Below are 14,688 nucleotides of genomic sequence, written 5' to 3'. Positions count from 1 at the left end.
GTTTAATTGTAAGGTTTAAATTATAAATTTAACTACTACTTTTCGTCTCATTCTCTCTATTTAAATCTTACATTTTTTTTTTGATAAATGAAAAAAAAATACACCAAAAAGATAAAAATACTACAAAAAAAAGAGTATATCCAAGTAGGTAGGCATGCCAATGAACTTGAAACTATAATTGGATCTGATTATCACATATTTGGATGAATTATTTATGGAAAGGGCCCATAGTCAAAACATAAATAATGGGTCCCATATTCAATAAGATTTCATGATTTCACGATGTATCCATTCCAAAGCCGTTAGATCAGGATCAATTTGCATGAACCTTTAGGTGTGCCGTGCGCGGTAACCTTTGTGAATCACAAGTTCACAACCCATTCGGGAAACGTGTCAAAAATTTTCTTTCCAGAGACATTGGAAGAGGGCTAAACAGTTTCGATGGCCGAAAGTAACCATGGTAGCGAGAAGGTATTACTCTTAAGTAACCTGCCATGACCGTGCAACTTCGAATATTTTTTTTTCATGAGGGTAACTCTGTCACGGTAAAGGTATTTTCGTAGTTTTTGGAAATACAGGTTCGTTTTGGTAAATCGAGTTAGGGAGAGCCTGCTCCGTCCAACTACGAAAACCTTCGATCTAGATTCTAGTATTCAAGGAGTCCGCCACGCTGAAGGACGAGGACGACGTGATACTGTCTAGGGTGACATTAGGAACTGGATATCAGAGAGAGAGAGAGAGAGAGAGGATCCAGACACCAATCTCAGAGGTATTTCATTTTAAGTTGTCATTTTTCTTTTATTTTAGTTGCGTTTATTCGAAATATTTTTCCTTTCTTTTTTTTAAATTTCTTCATGGGGTTCTGATTCTGAATAGAGCACATCTCTTCTCTGTTATTTTGGTAATTTGAACGATTCGCCTTTCTTTCCGTTTTTTTACTGAAATTGAATTAATTTATTAAGTTTGGTAAATAGATTGCATTTTATTACCTGTTACTTGTGGATCCAATGATGTTTTTATTTATGGATGTTTTTTTGGCAAGCAGAGGAAGTTGGAATTTGTTTACATAATATTACAATTGAAGGAAGCATGAAGGGTAATGAACCAAAGGTACCTTCTCTGTTCTTTACATTCAAAAAGTTTTAGTTATGCAATAGTTGATTGCATTTTTTAAGTAAAAATCGTTTTTTTTTCCTGCAAATGGCTTTGCCTTCGCATGCGGAATCTCTGCATTTTTCCAGGAAACATGTTTCAATCTCATTTTGCTTTAGCATTGGAGTTTAGAAATTTGATGGTGGGAGTAAAGCAAAAGACGTTTAAATGAACTTCGATACTTCTGCTTGGAGATACGTCACACACCCATTTTTAATTTTAGTTATGGAAGGAAATTTCATCGACGTTAAACTTTTTTTTAAGTGCTGCTAGCTGGAGTATGGTTTAAAACTCTTTATTTTGTTTAACTAGTTTGTGGTTTAAATTCCATGTGTTATAATGAATGTTCGGTTGAGTTTTTTTGGCTATTATCATATGTGAACTGTGAAGTAGGAAGTGTAACTTAGTTCATAAATCTAGACACTATAACAAGTGCATAAGTTTTCAAATTAACATGATAATTTGAGGAATTGTGATTGCTTTGTTAGTGTTTCAACATGTAATACATAAAGCATATACAAATATACAATTTATGCTTGGATTTATGCAAATGCTAGGATAGATGAGTAGAAAAACTAGAAATGATAGGATTAAGAGTGAAGTTATCTGTAGGAACCTGGGAGTAGCTCCAATGGGTGATAAAATGAGAGAGAGATTAGACTAAAAGATGGTTTGGGCACATGCGTAGAAGACCACCAACTGCATCAGTTATAAGAAGTGATTTGTTACACATTGAAGGAGCTACAAGAGCACAGGGTAGACCAAAGAGGACATGAGTAGAAGTAATGAGGAATGATTTAAGCAATACTAATTTAATAGTGGATATGGCTTTAAATAGAATGGATTGACGAACAAGATTCATGTAGCTGACCCGCTATAGCCGGCCCCATTTCAAGCCAAATATCATTGATCTTTCCATTTAAATTCCAATTCCCTTCTATCAATCTGTTTCTAAATTAACCTTTCCACCAAGTTTCTTTTGTACTTTGCCACTTCCCTTTAGATATGAGGTGGGTAAAGCAAATTAGAAAGGGTTTTGGCCTTTTGGGACGATTTGTTGTGATGATTGGTTTTGCAGGTTATCTCCCACTATGAAGTTTTGGTTCTTAAATTAGTAGCTTTGTCTTGGCCTTAAACCTACACAATAAATTGCTATTAGGCTAGTTATTTATTTATTTATTGCAAAAAAGCCAGCTGATACCTGATGGCAATGTTCCTTATATCAACGAATTAGTATCTACCCTTGGATGTTGGGTGGGTTCTTTGCCAACTAAATACCTGGGCCTTCCGTTGGGTGCTAGTTACAGCTCCATAGCCATTTGGAACCTTGTCATTGAGCATTTCAGAAGAAAGCTCTCAGGATGGAAATGGAGATACCATTTTTTTTTGGAGGGGGGGGGACCTACACTCACTCATCTAGAGTGTATTATCCAACCTCTCCACTTATTATCTTTTGCTGTTCACAATCCCATTGTCTGTGGAAGATACACTGGTGAAGTTGTGTGGTTTCTTTGGGAAGGCCCAAATGAAGAGAAAAAATTCCATATGGTGGCTTGGAACAAAATCTGTAATCCTAGATAGAAGGTGGGCACTGCTTCACTGGTTTGAGGAAGTTAAAGTGATGAACAAGGATTTACTTAGTAGGTGTCTGTGATGGTTTGGGGAGAAACACAATCAGTTTTGGAGTGATAGGTGGTAACTACAGTGTTGCTCCCATGGAGTGGGATACTGTCATTCCTGCCCAGTTCTACATCTCTTCCATATGGAAGGAAGTAATGAATAAAGCAAGGTTATATATATATATATATATATATATATATATATATATATATATATATATATATATATATATATATATATGGACTGATGTTTGGTGTGATGAACAACCTCTATGTGATGTTTATCCAAGCTTTATAGCATAGATGACAACAAGCTGGTGTCTGTTAAGGAGTGAATAGATAAGGCCATATGGGTTGGTTCTACCCAAATTCAGGCAGAGCTTGAATGGTTGGGAGGTGTGGCTCATTGAAGAGATGGTGCAGAGATTTAGGAGGCATTCAGTTGAACCCCCGGCAGAGAGACTCTTGTTTTTTGGCTGAGGGGGCATTAGGTTCCTTCTCCTCTAAGTCTTGTTACCAGGTGCTGATTGGAGAGTTCCAAGTTATTCTTTGTAGGATTTGGTGAGCCCAGGTCCTTTCCAAGGTTATCTTTTTTATTTGGACTGCTGGCTGGAATGGGATACACACTGTGGATTTGCTTGTGAAAAAGGGTATGAGTTTACACACTGTGTGCTGTTTTTGTGGGGTGTCTCCTGAGACAGCTGATCACTTGCTTATTCATTGCCCTCTACCTTTTTAATGTGGAGCCACTTCCTTAAGCTGTTCTAGAGGCAATGAGGATACCCTCTATCAGTGGCAGATCTATTATCTTCTTGGAGACTGGGTGGTTTCTCCACGAAAAGGAGAATCCTTTGGAACTTGCTGCCTTTTGCAGTCTGTTGGGGTGTTTGGAAGGAGGGGAATAACAGGGTGTTTCAACTTTCAAGGGAAGTCTTTCTCTCACGAGGTTCTGGTCTGCAAGATTGAATGGCTTCTAATTTGGTGGGCAATAGTACTATACCAATTTTCTGGGATTAAAGCTATCTCTTTCAAGGAAGATTGGTTTTATATTATTTTTTGATGAGTCTGGGACATTTTGTATATGCTATAGTTATACATGTATAGCATTTTTAAATCTTGTCTCTAAGGGTGTCTCGCCCTCCCTATAGCAAATCAATACAATACAACATTTTGCAGCTTTTCTAAAAAATAGTAGCTTTATTTATGATATTTAGGATGAAACCTAAAAAAGAAAAATTTGATTGTCATTAGGGATGAAGAGGGGAACATAATTGCTTTATACTCTGGCCCTTCAGAGCAGGGTTATGTGGCAAGATCAGAGTTTTTGGGGTTGAGAAGGCAAAAGAACTGGGTATTAGAAGGCTGATTATTGAGGGAGATTCTAAAACTGTGATTAAGTGGCTGGTTGAAGGGGAAGGGGTGGCATGGCATTTGAGGAATGAATTCAGAAAACTCAAATGGCTGTCACAGGACATGTTAATCCAAGTGAAATGGGTGAGGACTGCTACTAGCTTGGCAGATAGCTTAGCCAAGCAAGGGGTACATAGAACACATATGTTTTGGGCTCAAATGTAGTGCTGAATTGGGACAGTTTCTATTGCTGGTTCCTTTCACAACTTCTTCTTGTAATCATGTTTCTCACATAATTAATGAAAACTTTTCTGTGTTGCCGATAAAAAAAATGATTGTCTTTTTTGTCTATCTAGTATCATGAATGGGAGTTCTTTTTTTATCCCAAGATATTTTTACTGGGCAAGGAGGTTATGAAGTGAGACTATGATGTAAATTTCTATACACCTTTTATAACACTGTAATGGAATGTGCCAAAGCTTTATTATGATATCTGCAATTGTGCATGTTCGGCTTCTTGAAGAATAGAAGTCTGTGGCCATGGTGTTAAATTTCAGAAATTTGTTCTGAAATTTGCATTCTTTAAAGGTGCAATAATATTTTCAAATGTTATCTATATTATTCATCTTTTACAACATGAGGCCATTAGACCAAGCAATGCCCCTTATCTTTTATAACATAAATTTTGATAAATATATTTGTTCACTTCAAACAAATATATATATATATTATATATATATATATATATATATACAAAATCTCAATTATATCCTGCAAACAGTGGAATAAAATATTTGAAAGGAAATAGTCATTACAGATATTGGATAAGAATGTCATCCAACAAAGGATGCTCAAAGGATAAGGTTCTAAGTTTTGTTTTTTAGGACATTCTGCATCTTTGAAATGAGAAATCTTGATTTGGTATATTCCATTTTTTAATAGTATAAGGGGAACCTCTGAAGTCTGAACCTGTATTCTAGGCTCAAAATTTTTATACAATACCATATTGTATTGGCAAGCCCCTGATACTCTAAATAAAGGGGTTTTGGTGTTTTGAGTCTTTTCAGGGGGTGGGCAGGCCCAAGAATGACCCCCTGACTAATTTTGGAAAAAAACTAAAAAAAGTTGCGTGCTATTGAAACACCCAATACACAAGTTCGTGCATATTGGTTGCATTGATACTTTGAACCTTGCCTGTATTATAGCAGAGTTAATAGCTATTGTTCAGGGCCTGAAGTTGAGTTATGCATCAAGTATGGAGAAAGTCTTAGTTGAAGGGGATTTCAAACAGCCATAAACCAGATGCTATCGCAAACAAATGGACCATGAATTGTAAGGCACCTTGGGAGAAAGAAAATCTTTGGGGTGGAACTGTTCAAGTGGATACCAAGATTAATTAATGCCATAGGAGATAGTTTAGCAAGAAAAATTAATATACATACTCTCTTCTTGATTTCTCTAACTAGGAATAACTTTGTAATTTACTGGTTGATATTATATTGTTTTGTTAATGTCGGTCTATAGACTCTGGTAGGGGTGGAGTTGCATTTATTTCTCTCCTTGAAAATCAATAAAATCATTGATCTTGTTTATGATAATAGAAAAGTAAAATTTGTTTACATTTTTCCATGAAACATTAACAAATGTTAAGAGAGACTTAATTTATCAAAACAAAAGTTAAGAGAGACTTTTTTATAGACACGAGACTCATAATGCTACCAAAGAAACATTTGTTCCATGTAAAACATAATGGTTGATGAAATATTATAGCATTGATCAACATAATTTTGTAAATGAATGAGCATACATATATAGTTTAAATATGTGTGCATCCTTTAAGTGCACATTAGGAAATGGAAGAGAAATAGGTGTCCAAGAATTAGGTGGGAAAACTTGAAAGAGGAAAAGCTAGCTCAATTTAGAGTCAGATTGATAATAGAAGGGAATTGGAATTTAGATGGAAAGATTAATGATAATTGGCTTGAAATGGCAAACAATATAAAGAAAGTGGCAAAGGATATCTTATGAGAATATAAAGGGAAGTGGCAAGGTACTAAGGAAACTGGTGGTGGAATTAAAAGGTTCAAAATATAATTAGATTAAAATGAGCATGCTACAAAGAATGACGAAAAGCTAGAAATGTAGAAACCTAGGAAAAATATAAAACCATAAGAAAGGAAGTTAAAAAAAAGTGAATGAAGTAAATGTAAGTAGATCTGGCAAAAAGGTGGCCCAACTTGCAAACCCGACCCAATCCAACCTGAAAAACAGGGTTAAGGTCTCATATTTAGCTACATGAATGTGAAAATGACTGACCCGACCCGGAAAAAACTAGGTTGGGTTGGGTCATGGGTTAACCCACCAACCCGATTGTTAGGTTTAATTGGGACTATTTATGTATCGTTAGAAGTTTCCACTCTTTAATCTTTACTATTTAGTCTTTACACTTTATCGTTTACTCTTTGAATTGTAATGTTCAAAGTTTTTTATTTTATTTTTAGAATTTTAAAGTTATTTCCTTTAATTTTGGCAGTTTTTAGTATTTTTCTTTATTTTTTAGATTTCCATTTATTTTTAGGGATGACCCAAATTGAGCAGTGAGTAAACCCTAACCTTTCCAACCCAACCCGACTCGAAATCAACCCGAAGTGTCTTGACCCAACCCGAACTTGACCTACCCAACCCAATTGCCAGGTCTAAATGTAAGGCTTATGGTGAGCTTTACCACAAATTAGGCACTAAAGAGGGGGACAAAGCAATTTATAAATTAGCAAAGCTGAGAGAAAGGAAAGGCAGAAGTTTAAACCATGTTAGGTGCATTAAAGATGTAAAAACTATTTTGAAAATTTATTAAATGAACAACGGGGAGAGGGTGCTAATGGAGGAGAATCTAGAAATACTAGTAATGTTAAAAATAATACGTACTTTCGTAGAGTTAGGCCCATTGATGTAAAAGAGGCACTAAATAAAGTTTATTTTTCTTTCTTGATAAAGTTTCCTCTTTTCTCCTCTTTCTTAATAAAGTTTATTTTTTATTTATCTCAAAAAAATGTAAAAGAGGCACTAAATAAGATGAAGAAAGGAAAGGCGTTATGATCTGATGGAATTCCAATAGAAGTATGGGAAGGTATGGAAGAGGTAGGCTTGTTATGGCTAACCAAGCTATTTAATAAGATAGCGAAAGAAAGAAGATGCCTGATAATTGAGAAACAATGGTATGGTGCCTATATTTGAGAACTAAGGTGATATACAAAGTTGTAATAACTATCGTGGGATTAAGCTTATTAACCACACTATGAAACTTTGGGGGAGAATAATTGGACAAAGATTACAACTTGAAACAAGTGTATCGGAGAACCAATTTGGCTTTATTCCACGGGGATCAACCATGGAACTTATATTTCTTTTGAGATGATTGACAAAAACGTTCAAAGGGAAGAAGAAAGATCTTCATATGGTGTTCATTGATCTAGAAAAGGCATATGATATAGTTCCTAGAGAGATAATATGGTAGGTCTTGGAAAAGAAAGGGGGTTCAAAATAGGCATATAGACCATAATTAAGGATATGTATGAGGGGGCAACAACCAATGTTAGAACACCTATGGGAGACTTCAAATTTTACAATTATTATGGGTCTTCACCAAGGTTCAACACTTCACCCTTATCTATTTGCACTGATCATAAATGAATTGACTAAACATATTCAGGGGGGAAGTTCCATGGTGCATGTTGTTTGCAGATGGCATTGCTTTCATTGATGAAACTAATGAAGGATTAAATGCAAAAATAAGCTTATGGACAAATGCCTTAGAAACAAGAGGTTTTAAAACAAGTAGGACTAAGACATAGTCTATGACATGTAAAATTAATAATAATAGGAATGTAAATCAAGATACACTTGGGATTGAAGACCAAGAGATAACTCAATATGACCATTTCTGGTACCTTGGTTCAATAATTCATAACAAGGGAGAGATTGAGGAGGATTTTACCCAAAGGATTAGAGTAGGATGGGCAAAATGGAGGGTGCATCTAGACTTTTATGTGATAGGCGAATACCACATAGATTAAAAGGAAAATTCTACAAAGCACTTGTAATGCCGACTATATTGTATGTAGCGTAGAGTGTTGGGCAGTCAAGAAACATGTCTAGAAAATGAATGTGGCAGAAATGCAAATGCTAAGATGGATGAGTGGAAAAACTAGAATGGATAAGATTAGGAATGAAGTTATTCATAGGAACCTAGGAGTAGCTCTAATAGGTGATAAAATGAGAGAGAGTAGAGTAAGATGGTTTGTGCACCAACCATGCCAGTTAGAAGAAGTGATTTGTTACACATTGAAGGGATGAGAAGAGCTCAGGGTAGACCAAAAAGGACATGGGTAGAAGTGATAAGACATGATTTAAGCACTAATAATGTAACAGTTGATATGGCTTTAAATAGAACGGATTGGCAAAACAAGACTCATGTAGCCAACCCCATATAGTTGGGATAAGGCATGATGATGATGATGACATGATGTATGTATGCATCCTTTATACCTGGTACCATTCTCCTCTCTTATTCAAGGTTTAATGTGCAAGGTTCTATGTTCTAATCCTTTAATCCATCCCAAGAGTAAATTTTGTCTATTAATTGTTGAATCTTAAATTATTAATCTTATTAAAGTTGGAATTAGATTAAGTTAGACTCTGCACCATTTGAAATATGTGCATCCATTTTCACTTGGTTGTATTATTGTTTCTTTATTCAGATGCCAAGAATGGAGGATATTCTTAGCCTTCCAGTGCAAGATCCTCCTTGTGCAGAGTTTTCTGCAGCTCATATAAACTGGGTAAAAGTTGAGGGCGGTCGCCAGGGTGGTGATGACATTGCCCTAATCCCCTTCTCTAGAGTTGATGATTTCGTAAAAGGTGAATCTACCAATGCAGAATGCCCTGCTAACTTCCGTATTGAGTCAAGAAGAAAGCGACCCGAAGGGAGTGTTAGTAAGCCAAGGGTTGATGGTTATCTTGAATATACACTGTATGCTTTCATGGCTGACTTATTCTTCCATGTAGTTTCCATTCCCAAGCTGCATCTAGATGACTTGTTTTTGCCTGTTAATTTTGTAGATATTGGTGTTCATATGGTCCTGAAGACTACCGAGATAGTGAGTCTGGTGTTGGTGATGGCTCAAACAGTAAACCAACATCAGGGAAAGGTAGTAGGCCTGGAAGACGTCACATGATGAGAGGATGCCTTTGCCACTTCACTGTGAAGCGCTTATATACTCGTCCTCTCCTTGCACTTATCATCTATAATCAGCGAAATCATGTGGATAAGACAGGGGCTCCTTGTCATGGGATACTTGATAGAGATGCTGTGGGAACTAGAGCTATGTATGCTCCTCGGATCTCAGAGGAATTACGTCAAAAAGTGATGTCTATGCTTTATGTTGGAATATCATTGGATAATATTATTCAGCATCACATTGAGGAAGTAGAAAGGCATGGTGGGCCCTGCAACCGTGATGATTTTCTCACTCGGAATGATGTTCGCAACATGGACAGGGTGATCCGACATTCCACATATCAGTTACATGCAAATGATATATGTAGTATACGTATGTGGGTGCAACGCCACCAGAAAAATGTGTTCTTCTTCCAAGATTCATCACCTACAGAATCATTTATTCTGGGTATACAGACAGAATGGCAGTTGCAGCAGATGCTACGTTATGGCCATGATAGTTCTGTAGCCTCTCATTCGAATTTTGGCTTGAAGAAACTCAGGGTACATGATCTTCTCTTCCTGATGTTGTTTTGTTGCTAGGCATGAATAAATTTATGGATGCATGTAGGCCCAGATGAATCAAGATAAGTCGAAGTCTTGATTCTATATATTTTGGATTATACTTAGGCCCAAGCCCAACCCAAAACCAAACAATTTATTGGACTGGAGGCATGGGCTTTACATATTTTGCTGAACACTTAAAGCCTGAGCCCTGAGTATCTACACATCAGGCTTCAAAATTAGGCTATATTGGGCCCAATGCAGGCAGGTGCATATGGGTCAGGGCAGTGTAGTCCTTGTGCATCTCTAACTAGAAGATCCATCATCCATGTCAACATGTTATTGGGCCAAAGAGGCAATCCATTCAGTCAGTGGAACACTTTTCTCATTTGGCATGAATTCCATAGTTCCATTTGCACAATCCAATCGTTAGGTTCCTCCAATCAGGCTATTTTTGTTTCTTTTCCTTTATTCCCTTTTTCTTTTTGTGTCAGAGTAACTTATGCATGGTGAGGAAAGAATGTTCATGTAGTACAGCAGTATTGACTATTGATAATTAATACATAACTTGTGCATTAGCTCTTAAATAACTAATGATTGGCGCTGCTTCTTTCCCTCCCTGTTTACAGTACCCGTTGTGCACCTTATTAGTTTTTGACTCATGCCAGAATGCAATTCCAGTCGCATGGGTTATCACATCCAATTCTGATGGTCAAGATGTCCATAAGTGGATGGGATCCCTTGTTGAAAGAATCAGAGCCAAGGACCCAAGGTGGAGACCCAATGCCTTTCTGCTGGATGATCCATCTTTCAAAGCTCTTACTGTCAGGTGCTCTATTTAATTGTGGCCTTTCTGTCTATGTTTTACTCTTTTCATTATAATAGATTGTAGAAGTGCTGACATCATGCTACCCAAATGCAGAGAAGCCTTCCAGTGCAGAGTTCTCTTGTGCCTTTGGCATGTTCGCCGTTCCTGGATAAGAAGCCTACTGAAGAAGTGCTACAATTTTGATGTGCAGAGAGAGATGTTCAAGTACCTGGGCCGGGTTTTATATTGCATGAGGACCATGGATGCAATAGAAGAATTTATGCAAATTTTTGTTGATCAATGTGCATTCATGGATTATTTTAGGGCTCGCTGGCTGCCAAGCTTAGGTATGCTATCTAAATATTCTCAACTTGTCTCCATTAATGCTATCTCTCATTTACACTATAGATGAAGACTTACTTCCCATAGAATGATATTCTATAAGGCAACAGAAAATAATTCTAGCATAGAAACTGAACCATTTGAGAAGCATGGGGATGTACTGTAACCTGTAGAAGCATACATATAAAAATGTAGCAAAGTACACAACTGATCAGAGACATTTTGGAAAGGCTTGGATGCTGATGAAAATGATGATCTCAGAAATTCTAGGAAGAAAGTATGCATTCTGATTGGACAAAGACTATACTTTTAGAATTCCCTTCAGAAGATAAAATATGAAATATAATATGGGCCTAGCATCATGGGTCTTGTCCATCATGAAGATCTGAAATTACAAGGGGAAAAAATTTAAACAGGGGTTCTTGTGCAAATACAGGGGGTTATGTGATGCTACATCTTGTCCTGTGGTTTAAGGGTCCTATGAGGGCCAAGTCTGCAACAAGAATCCACCTTAATATATAATCTATGCACAAGTACCGGCATCAAAACTGGCATTAAAACATGATTGCTTACAGAACGACATTGGGTTTTGACTTGCTTGATTGCCATATCTAAATATCCAACTATAGCATATATGCACCTTGCATTATGTTTTAGTGTGCCTGTTTCTAATTACTGCTATTCTATTAACCAGAGTTGTGGGTGAATGGCATGAGGACTCTCCCAGTTTCAAATCAAGAGCCACATGCTGCACTCGAGTCCTATCACTTAAGGTTGAAATCCAAACTGTTTAATGAGTTACAAGCTGCTTCCTGGCTAAGAGTTGATTGGCTGGTTCATACCTTGACCACCGAGTTCCATTCCTTGTACTGGTTTGAGCAATACACTGAAGAAACTGGGTATTTTAGAAATCTGAGGGAGGGGTCCTTTTCAAACAACTCCTGGTACCGGGCATTACTCATTCCTGATGACGATGTAATCATGGATGAGGAAGATCTACGGATTGTGAAGGTTTTCTCCCTATCAGACAGGGGCCTGGCATATACCATCTGGAATCCCGGGTCAGAATTTGCACTTTGTGATTGCCCCTGGTCAAGGTTGGGCAATCTTTGTAAGCATGTAATCAAGGTGGGCATCCTGTGTAGAAACCGTCATGTTGCAAGGCCTTCATTGGCTGCTCAGACTTATCGACAGGCATTGCTTAGCCTTCTGCAGAACCTTCCTGATGATCCTATAGTTCTTGACCATGCCATCTTGCATGTTACCCGCATGCAGCAGGATATCAAAGGCTTGGAGGACTTATCTAATAGTGGCCTGCTCCAGCCATTAACTCCTGTTGAGGCAAATTCTCAAATTGCAGATAGCATTCTACCTTTGCCACAGCTTCATTGATTGGATGGTTGGAGGGTTTTGATATTGTTGTTTGGACTACCATATTAATTTGATCTGTAAAAATCTGATGAGGCTGTTATAAATGTTCCATTTTAGTTGCTGATCATTGAGGTAAGTGGTAAACTGATTTGGATGAGGTTTTCAACAATGTTATGTTTCTCACATTGCTGATCTATTGATATAACCTGATTCCAGGGTTTGCTGATTTGGATTCTTGAAAAGCGTCTCTCAAGAATGATAGCAGTGGTTTCCATTTCATTTGTTATCCAGGAATCAAACTTGAAATGGGAGACAGAACCTGCACTAGTCATTAACCACAAGTTTGGGTATTTTCATGCATGAATTCTAATTCCCTTCAGATACATTTAATAGAATTGATGGTCAATGCTTTTCTCTGTCAAAAATAGTTTATCCATGCAAGTTCAATCACTAAGGTTTTCTTTTTCTATTGCATTGCTTGATTTGTTAACAGAGGGAGTACCCTAAACATTGACATTTGACAGCGTATTCTTATTTGGGAAGTATTTGAAACAGGTAATGCTAACCACTTACATTTCGTTGATTACATGCAAAGTTTGCTTTCTTATTTGTTAAAAACGTAGAAAAAACAACACTGAGCATGTGAAAGTATGATGACATCATCTATAATAAAGTTCATTGGTTTGGAATCAAAGAATTGTTTTTACATCTTTCCTTCATCCTATAGCCTTCTTCCTAGACACAATTACCTGAAAAGGGGAGGTTCTTTCTTTTTTGCTCGCTTTTCCTCTTTTTCCTATTCTGGCTGTTTTTGTTATTAAAAGGAGGTGCCTGGGAACTATGGAGAAGAATGAGGAGAAAAACAAACGTGAAAGGAAGGGAGGTTAGTATCTTCATTTTTCTAAGTTTTTTCTTACACTGTAAAATGCTTCCAATGCCAACTCCTTGCAGAAGAATCAGCTAGTGCATCATTCAGGCATTCCCTTCTTTTCATGTAAGTTTTTGGTGCCACGGATCAAAAGGAAGGAAAAAAAAGGATGCTTCTGGTGCCTTACAGGAAAGGAAAAAGCAAGAACAGAACAAATTTTCACTTGATGAATGTACATGTTCTTTGGAATTGTTTGAGGTTAGCAGGACCGTGACTTGTGGTTTTGTAATTGTTTGAGGTTAGCACTTGTTCTGTCCATTGTAAGCAAGATGATATCCATTTTTCCTCACATTGCTAATGCAGGTCCGAGGGATTCAAGTTGCCCATATCAACTCCCGAAGCTTTAGGTGATATCTTACAAGCATTAGTTGATCTTCAAATGTGGCTCTCTGCTGGTTCTGCAGCTGGTGAGCTTGTTTGCAGAACAATATCCACTGTGGGTCGATTCACCAATGGTTTGCTTATTATTATTCTTGGTAATTTTGTTGACTTGTTTTTTCTTTTAAGGAGTAACCTATACATTTCTTCTCTTAGAATGGTGTGTATTGCACAGAACAAGTGGGGTTATGTTTTTTTCCTATCCAAACTATATGGATATGGTATTCAAGATGTCTATGTAAACTATACCCTGTATACTAAGAAATCGAATCAAAGAGGAGAGATTATTTCATTGCCTTGCCATATCTGGTATCGTGCAATTCTCTGTCTTAAGCCAAGTGTCAGAGATGGCAATTTGATTTACCTGAGTGATCAGGGTTCAAATCTTACATACAACCTCTCTGTGCAACTGCAGGGGGTAAGGCTACGTAGCTTTACACTGGGCTGCTCTTTTTTTCCCCTTGGAGAATGACTCATATTTTATGTTCTGCGTTGAGCTTTGGGCCCTAGTGCAGATTAGAGAAGATGCAGAAAATCCTCGCTTGGGCTGTGCTTAATACCAATAGTTCAAACAAATTATGTTCTGTCATGCATTAGTCTTGTCTTCCTCTTGTTCTGATTCGTCTCAGTTTGGAAAGAGTACAAATCTTGTTATTCCTCTCTTTCATGGTTGCTCCAGCTTACTACAAAATCTTGTTACATGGGTGCTTAGGTGGGCGAACAAAAGGGAAATATGTTCAACAGTACAAAGGTACCAAGCCAACGCAGAGCTTTTAGCCCAACAAAATCATTCACCTGGCGCAATAAAGCCTTTGAAAGTAACCCAAAAAAACACCACAGTTGGCATCACTTACGACCCCAAGTGGGTTTTTGGGTGGAGGATGCAGAGCTAGTGTAGTGTGTACTGAAAGCGATGAAGTGGTCTTGGCTTGGGCTACACCTAAGCAACCATGTCTATGGA

General features: G+C 37.3%; 1 protein-coding gene across 6 annotated transcripts; it reads left to right on the top strand.

Annotated features, from left to right (window-relative positions):
• The first annotated feature begins 586 nt into the window (after window positions 1-586).
• On the top strand, window positions 587-14,030 carry LOC104592258 (uncharacterized). 6 transcript variants are annotated; one of them, XM_010251521.3, is made up of 12 exons: window positions 587-769; window positions 1,046-1,110; window positions 8,879-9,150; window positions 9,240-9,900; window positions 10,530-10,729; window positions 10,823-11,055; window positions 11,745-12,553; window positions 12,638-12,768; window positions 12,915-12,976; window positions 13,246-13,304; window positions 13,373-13,547; window positions 13,653-14,030. In XM_010251521.3, exons 2-7 carry the CDS (start codon window positions 1,090-1,092, stop codon window positions 12,440-12,442), a joined length of 2,085 nt encoding a protein of 694 aa, XP_010249823.1. In that variant the 5' UTR covers window positions 587-769; window positions 1,046-1,089; the 3' UTR covers window positions 12,443-12,553; window positions 12,638-12,768; window positions 12,915-12,976; window positions 13,246-13,304; window positions 13,373-13,547; window positions 13,653-14,030. The 6 variants fall into 6 exon arrangements, with proteins under 6 accessions (XP_010249823.1, XP_088749782.1, XP_010249824.1 ...); XM_088893656.1 differs by lacking the exon at window positions 13,246-13,304 and having other exon boundaries at window positions 10,569-10,729; XM_010251522.3 differs by lacking the exon at window positions 13,246-13,304.
• Window positions 14,031-14,688: the final 658 nt, after the last annotated feature.

This window comes from Nelumbo nucifera, chromosome 8 (genome assembly GCF_055504915.1).
Source record: "Nelumbo nucifera cultivar China Antique chromosome 8, China Antique-T2T, whole genome shotgun sequence".
NCBI lineage: Eukaryota > Viridiplantae > Streptophyta > Magnoliopsida > Proteales > Nelumbonaceae > Nelumbo > Nelumbo nucifera.
This window is presented reverse-complemented; position numbering and strand designations above follow the sequence as displayed.